Source organism: Pezoporus flaviventris, unplaced genomic scaffold (genome assembly GCF_033815535.1).
Source record: "Pezoporus flaviventris isolate CSIRO_AGI_PZ_B2104156 unplaced genomic scaffold, CSIRO_AGI_Pfla_v1 ptg000031l, whole genome shotgun sequence".
NCBI lineage: Eukaryota > Metazoa > Chordata > Aves > Psittaciformes > Psittacidae > Pezoporus > Pezoporus flaviventris.
In genome coordinates this window covers 56251332-56258326 of record NW_026892579.1, presented here as the reverse complement: position 1 = coordinate 56258326, position 6995 = coordinate 56251332, and the positions used below count along the sequence as shown (strand labels likewise).

General features: G+C 64.6%; 2 protein-coding genes across 2 annotated transcripts; both read right to left on the bottom strand.

The window, feature by feature from the left end:
- Positions 1 to 697: 697 nt before the first annotated feature.
- Positions 698 to 3965, bottom strand: TRIM54 (tripartite motif containing 54). Its single transcript, XM_061461833.1, has 9 exons — positions 3729 to 3965; positions 3242 to 3414; positions 2693 to 2864; positions 2514 to 2609; positions 2189 to 2422; positions 1888 to 1910; positions 1584 to 1708; positions 1174 to 1275; positions 698 to 921 (listed from the first exon to the last, which is right to left on the bottom strand). The coding sequence occupies exons 1-9, from the start codon at positions 3894 to 3896 to the stop codon at positions 713 to 715; spliced, it is 1302 nt and encodes a 433-aa protein (XP_061317817.1). The 5' UTR covers positions 3897 to 3965; the 3' UTR covers positions 698 to 712.
- A 1004-nt stretch (positions 3966 to 4969) lies between these two features.
- On the bottom strand, positions 4970 to 6995 carry DNAJC5G (DnaJ heat shock protein family (Hsp40) member C5 gamma). The gene is made up of 4 exons (XM_061461277.1): positions 6798 to 6995; positions 6457 to 6670; positions 6206 to 6359; positions 4970 to 5649 (listed from the first exon to the last, which is right to left on the bottom strand). Exons 1-4 carry the CDS (start codon positions 6908 to 6910, stop codon positions 5573 to 5575), a joined length of 558 nt encoding a protein of 185 aa, XP_061317261.1. The 5' UTR covers positions 6911 to 6995; the 3' UTR covers positions 4970 to 5572.

The window sequence follows — 6995 nt, the reverse complement described above, 5'->3', positions numbered from 1 at the left end:
AGGTGCATCAGCTGTGACGCTATGGCTGTGCAGGACAAGGCGGGTGACGCAGCCAGCGCTACCATGGCCCTCCCTGGGTGCCCAGCCGGCGGAGCTGGGGGCACAGGCCCCGGCACTGATCGTGGTGCTCCCGGCTGTGTACTCAGCCAGCTCATCCCAGCACTGTTTGCTTGGTGCACCCAGGGGACAGTGCTGCCCAGATGGTGTCCAGTGGGGGGGCTGCAGAGCTCAAGGGTGATGCAGTTTCTCACCCCCAGCTGCAGGCTGTAGGCAGGGGGGCAGAGCCCCATGCACAAGGTTGGAGATGAGAAGCTCCTGGCTGCAATCCACTCCTGGGATGCTGGAGCTGAGCCGTGCTGGGGCTCCCTGGGGACACAGACCCTCTTGTGTGGTCCTAGGACAGAGCTGGGTGGTGGAGCTGGGGCACAACTCAGTGGGGCAGGGGCTGCGCCCAGGCTGGAGCCCATGGAGCTGGTGTGGAACCACCCTGGGGGCAGCCCTGGTGCCCACCCTGGCCACACACAACACCACAGATGAAGTCCTCACGCGTTTAATGTTGTAGAGGGGCAGCTCCAGTGTTTGGGAATTGCAGCAGCAGAGCTGGAGGGGCAGGGGTGAGCTGGTGATGCCAATGCTGCTCCATGGTTCAGTGCTGACCTGTGCAGGAAACCAGCCTCAGACCCACAATGGTGGGGACCCAGGGACGCCCATTCTAGCCCCTACAGGCAAGGAGATAGGCACCCTGGGAAGCCCTGAAGTATGAACTCCTCCATCTGCATACCCATCCTCTTCTGTCCCCCCTGAGGTGCCTCCTCTGCCCCAGGGCACCCCATGACCTGGCCCTGTGTGTCCCCCCCACCTCAGTCCCAGTGAGGGTCTCACCATGGGGGGAGCTCACCGGCTTCTGCCTTGGCGCCACATCTGCAGAAGGAAAGTAGGTGACAAGACTGGAAACAGGGGCCCCGTCACACTGAAGGACCTGCACAGCTGCACACAGGCCATGGCACAGACACAGCACTGGGCAGGACACTGGGTATGTCCGTCCCTCCCTCCATGGGCATGGCAGTCCCAGCCCCTGGGCCTTGCTGCCCCGACTGCCCCTGCAGCCCTGGGACCAAGCACAGCAGCCAGGCACAGCATGGCACAGCATGGCACAGCACAGGAGGGACTCACCTTCTGCAGCATCAGGTGCCTCCAGGCTCTCCAGCCGGTCCTCATCTGCCGCAGCCTCACTGCCATCTCCAAGCGCATCCACCTCATCCTCGCCCAGTGGCTCTGCAGCACAAGGGGACAGGTCAGCCGGGTCCCCCCCTCCCTATGGTGTGGGCAGCCTGGAGACACTCCAAGAGGGATGGGACCAGCCCAGAGCAGGAGCCTTGCCCTGGCGTGGGACACAGCAGCCCATGAGCCAGGAAGGGTCCCTTGGCAATGCAGAGGGGCCCCATGTCCCATTCCTGTGCAAGAGGGGATGCAGCCCCACATAGAACATGAGGCAGTGGAGGGTTCTGCCCATCCAAGCACTGCTCGCCCTGGGCAGTCCCATGTCCCCCCCAACATGGCAGTGCTTGTCCAAGCACCAGCACCTGTCTGGAACTCGATGGTCCTCAGCATCTCCGCCACATAGTCCACATTGATGGAGAAGTGATCCATGTTCTCATAGCCGGGCTCTGGGCGGCTGCTCATCGACACCTTGGACATGTCTGTGATCCTGCAGGGCAGGAAGATCCCTGGAAGCTGCCGGGGTCCAAGACACAAGGGGTGCTGTGCCCCCAACCATGGCCCAGCAGGGCCAGCCATAGCCAAGCCCCCATGCTGCCCCTGTGCCCCCAGCCCTGTGCCCCCCACCTTGCCACTGCCCCCAACCCCATGCCTCCTGGCCCCACTCACTTTTTCAGGAGCTCCTTGGAGTGCTGTGGAGGAAAAGGGGGGGAGGTGGTCAGTGTCTCCCTGAAACAATGGGACTGGGGACTCCAGGAGCCAGATGCCACAGCCGCCCCCCCCCCCCCAGCACATCCCAGGGGTAGCCCCCGATCCTTCAGATTGACCCAAGTACCCCCTAGCCGTGGGGCAGTCCCAGACCCCCAGGAGGGACCTGCCCCTGCCCAGTTCCCCAGCACAGCCTGGGAGCAGCTTTAGCCCCCTCGGAGGTTCCTGACCCCTGCACTCCACAGACCATGTCCACACAGACCTGCAGGTACACAGCCATCTGGGGCTCCTCCATGGCCTGGATGGCTGACTCCACCAGCTTGGAGGAGGCCTCCAGGTGGTCGCCATACTGGCGGATGAGGCCCCGCACAAGCTGCACCTTCGTCTCCTGCTCCCGCGCAATGCTCTGCAGCAGCTCCTTCTTCCGCTCCTCCAGGATGCTGTACAGTGAGTCAAAGCGCAGCCCCAGGTGCTGCTTCTGCCGCCGGCCATTCTCCTGCAGGACTGTAGAGCTTAGGGCCTGCGCTGGCCCTGCCATGTCCCCACCAGCAACGTGGCACCCAGGGACACCCCCTGTCCTGTCTCACCTCAATGGTGTGGCAGATCTCCTCCATCTGTGTGATGATGGCCTGAATGCGGTCATTCCCCGCCACTAGCATGGCAATGCCATCGCTGAGCTCGCTCTGGGAAGGTATGGGATGGGTATGAGGACCAGCTGACTGGGTTAGGGTCCCCCAGTCCCCTGTGGGCCACCAGGGCCACTCACCTTCTGGCGCTGGTAGACAGCAGGCAGCGGTGCGACCTCACAGTCCTTGTGTGCCCCGAAAACCTTGCAGAGGGAGCAGGTCGGCGCCTCACAGCGCAGGCAGTAGACGTTGATCCGCTCGTCCTCATGCTCCTCACACATGAGGTGCTGCTCGGCCTTGGCATGGAGGGGCCTGTGGTGGGGAACAGGCACCAGCGCCCATGGTAAGCCCCAGCCCCAGGGACACCTCCATCCCCAGGAACATCACAGCCCTTGGGGACACCCCAACTCCAGGGACATCTCCATATCCAGAGACACCTTCAGCCTCAGGGACACCTCCAGTACCAAGACATCCCTGGCCCTCGAGGCACTCCCAGCCGTAGGACACCTTAGCTCCGAGGACACCTCCAGCCCCTGGGGACATCCCGGCCCCAGAGACACCCCAGACAACCGTGGGCCCTGACACTCCAGACGTACTCCCACCCCCAGCCTTTTGCCCGCAGCCCCCCTGGGCTCCCCTTCACGCACGGGACTCTCTCCCCTGGGGGGTGCCCCGCGGGCTCCTCGCACCTGGCCGACTCCTGCTTGTAGATGTCGATGATGTTCTCCACCAGCAGGTTCCGCTGCAGCCCGTACACCCCGTGCCGGTCCAGCACCACCTCGTGGCGGCACGACGGGCATCGGAACCGGCCGCCCGACGGCACCGCGCTGGAGCCCCGCGACTGCCACAGTGGGTTAGAGGCCTGGGGAGGGCATAGCAGGGGTTGGCCACGAATCTCCCGTAGCCCCCGGCTGCCAATACCCCCCCCCCCGCTTTGCCGCTGGTTGTGGGAGCCAGCAGGACTGGCAGTGGGTGCCGCATCCCCGCGGGCACGGACACAAACACGAGCAAGGACACGGGCACGAGCAAGGACACGGGCACGGGCACGGGCACAGACACGGCCCCCGCGCACCCACGCTATCTGGCCGCCCCCCACCAGTTCTCGCGGGGGCTCGTCCCGGTACCGGGGTCGGATCGATCATCCCCTTCTCCCCCCGGTTTCCGGCCCCACCGCACCTGGAAGACGTCGTTGGCGCACTTGCGGCAGAGGTTGTGCTGGCAGGGCAGGATCACCACGGGCTTGGTGAACATCTCCAGGCAGATGGGACAGATAAGCTGCTTCTCCAGGCTCTCCATGTTCCGCGCCTCCGCCAGCAGCGGCTTCAGCCCCACCGCGAAGTTCATCGCCGCGGTCCCGGCCCGGCCCGATCCTGTTCTGCCGACCACTGTCCCACTCCGGCTCCGGCTCCGGCTCCGGCCTCGTCCGCCCGCTGTCTGCTGTGCCTCTGCCCCAACCCCAGCCCCAGCCCCGGCCCCGCTAAGCCCAGCGCTAATTTTAGCCTCCCAGCCCCGCCGGGGCCGCGGCAGCTGTCGGCGGCGTCGGGTGACACTGAGTCACGGCTCCGCGGCAGGCCCCCACCGGCGCCCCCGGCCCGGCTCACCCCGGGCACCAGCTGACCCCCCCACCGGGACCGGCTTACAGCGGTCAACGGCTGATCCCGGGTACTGGCTGATCCCACCGGGACCAGCTGGCTCTGCGGACTGGCAGCTCAGGCGGGGCTAGGAGGAGGCTGGGGTTCCGGTCCCCAAAACCCCACGGCTCCATCCAGTGCCAGCGCCACCACCAACAGCATGGCCGGGCGCCTGGAAGAGCTGGTGCCAGGAACAGCCCGGTCCCGGCACTCGCCCTGACACTCCAGCTATATTTAGGGGGTGAGACAGAGCCCATGCAGTTGCGGGCAGAGGCTGTGTCCCCTTGCCCCTCTCCCCCTGGGATGGGACAGTCCATCCCTGGCCCACAGACACAGCTCTCAGGAGAGCAGGGCAGGAACCAAGCAGTCCTGCTCGGAGCAGCTATCTCCCACTAGGACGCAGGCAGCCAGGGACTGCATGAGCAGGGACAGTCTGCACACATGCCCCAGTGTGGGACAAGGGTGACCGGCCAGGCTCCTGCCACCCCATGCCCCACAGCAGTGAGAAGGGGGGAAGCACAGCCCCCACAGGGCCAGCACTTGCTGGGGGACACAGCTGTCCCAGAAAGGTGACAGAAAAGAGAATGATGTCCACCCCTGTGAGAAAGCACCCCCTCAAGCTGCTCTTGGGACATGACCTGCCCACTCCCCCCGCTGCTCAGCCCCTCACTCCTGTGGGACCCACAGCCATAACCCCCTCCCAATCAATACAGGGCCAGGCAGAGGCAGATTCTGCTGCAGAGCATTCAGGCAGCCCCTGATGAAACAGACTACCCAGAAACACACTCCCCTCCTGTCATCCTTTAATGGTGCATAAAACCTATACAAACCCAAGGAAAGTGCCTGAACGGGGCCCAGCCCTGCAGGGAGCCTGCCAGCAGCAGTGAGCATGGGGTGCAGCCAGTGCCCCGGGGCTGTGGCAGGGCAGAGGAAGGGGGCACAGAAGGCAGCACCCTAACCCCATGAGCAGCGTTTGGCACCCAGCACCCATCAGGAGGGTCCCTGTGAGGGCAGGTGGGGGGCTCAGCCCAGCCCCAGAAGTTACAGTGCTAACGGTCTCAGACGTGCCCGGCTGTGGAGCCTGACCTGGAGAAGTCTCCACTCACAGCTGCTTGGGCCAGCAGCAGGTGAGGCACTGGGGATCGAGTGCAGCAGAGTGGGCTCCAGGCCACCTCCACCACCAGTGCTGGGAGACAGGGGCATCACCCTGGAGCTTGAGCAGGGGCAGAAGAGCCTCTGCATTGATGCTGGCCAAATTAACCTGAGATTCTAACCACCCTAAGGCTGGAGAGCCATGCCAGGTGGCATGACAGTGGTCCTGGAAAGTGACAGTCCCAAAGGAGGAACTCCTCCCAGAGTCCTGGGGAGCCAGCAGAACCGAGGGCAGCCTCAGGCACTGGTGCTGACAGCTGGCAAGGGCTCCACACTGGCAGGTGGGGGTTGCATCACAACAGGTATCTGTGAAGCTGGAAAAGAAGAGTGGCCCGATCAGTGACTCAGTCCCATCCCATGGTGGTGCTGAGCAGGTATCTGTGATGTCCCAACACCCCCATGAAGGCTCCCATAGACCAAGACTCCCAAACCTCCGGCCCCACTGCGGCAGTGCTCCCACCCCACAGAAAACAGCACAAGTTCCCCAGTGGCAGTCCTCACAGACAGTAATGTGGCCAGTGCTCAGGGAAGGAAACCAGCATGCAGTATGGCTGCTCCTCACGCTCCATGCCTCAGGCCCAAGTGTCTCTCAGCCACAAACAGTGCAGAGGTTTAATGGGGTCCTGGCCCAGGGGCAACTGAGGGAGGACAAGGCACGCCATAACCTGTGCAGTGGTTCCCTCTATCACCATCACCAGTCAGGATCCAGACAAGAAACACCAAGGGCTAGCTGTTACACACGAGCTGCAGCTACATCTGAGCCTCAAGAGCAATGTCCCCACATGAGATGAAGTGGGGGGAGCTCCCCCGGAGTCCTGCACAAGACAAAGCCAGGTGGGGCTTGCAACAGACACAAACAGCCCAACTCACCCCTGTCCTCTGCATGCATCTGCGCCTCCAGGTCCTTGGGGTCGACGTACTTGTAGGACTCATCTTCCTTCGGCGGGCTGCACGTCCCGCAGCAGAAGAAGCAGCAGCAGCAGCAGCAGCAGCAAGTGAGAGCACCGCAGCACAGAGCCAGAGCCTGCAGAGGAAGGGATGGCAGCCCCATGAGACCACCAGAGCCACACCGGCAGCCAAGCCCCATGGGGGCAGCCCAGGACACGCTGGGCTCAGCTCACCTGGAACCACCACTTGGACATGAGGAAGTAGTGCTTGACAGCATCGTCGCCGAACTGCTCGGCCACGTAGAGCCCCAGGGAGCCGTACTGGTCGTAGAGGCGGCGCTTGTCCTCGTCGCTCAGCGTGGCGTGAGCGCTGTTGATCTCCTTGAAACGCTCGGCCGCCGCCGGGTCATCGGGGTTTTTGTCTGGGTGGTACTTGAGCGCCAGCCTCCTGCCGGGGGGGAGTTACGGTTGGGACGGGCCCCGGAGCCCGACACCCCCTCTCCCATCACCGGGACGGGCCCCCCCTCCGCCCGGGTCCCCGCACCGCTCGGCCGCAGCCGCTCCCCCCGCCGTACCGGTAGGCCTTCTTAATCTCCTCGGGGGAGCTGCCCTTCTGCAGGCCCAGGACGCGGTAGAGGCTCTCCCCGACGCGGGACAGCTTCCGCTGCGGCCGCCCGGGCTCCGCCATGGCTTCCGCGCCCCGCGGCGGGGCCGGAGGGACAGAGGGCACGGAGGCGACGGACGCACTTAACCGCCCGGCCCGGCCCGGGCCT

Excerpts from the sequence above, each read along its gene's own strand:
- TRIM54 (XM_061461833.1), bottom strand. The coding sequence starts at position 3,896 with ATGAACTTCGCGGTGGGGCTGAAGCCGCTGCTGGCGGAGGCGCGGAAC. Across the intron at positions 2,865-3,241 it reads TACAAGCAGGAGTCGGCCAG|GCCCCTCCATGCCAAGGCCG; the intron begins GTGCGAGGAGCC and ends TCCCCACCACAG. Across the intron at positions 1,911-2,188 it reads AGATGGCTGTGTACCTGCAG|CACTCCAAGGAGCTCCTGAA; the intron begins GTCTGTGTGGAC and ends TTTCCTCCACAG.
- DNAJC5G (XM_061461277.1), bottom strand. The coding sequence starts at position 6,910 with ATGGCGGAGCCCGGGCGGCCGCAGCGGAAGCTGTCCCGCGTCGGGGAG. Across the intron at positions 6,360-6,456 it reads TGTCCAAGTGGTGGTTCCAG|GCTCTGGCTCTGTGCTGCGG; the intron begins GTGAGCTGAGCC and ends CTTCCTCTGCAG. Across the intron at positions 5,650-6,205 it reads GATGCATGCAGAGGACAGGG|CTTCACAGATACCTGTTGTG; the intron begins GTGAGTTGGGCT and ends CTTCTTTTCCAG.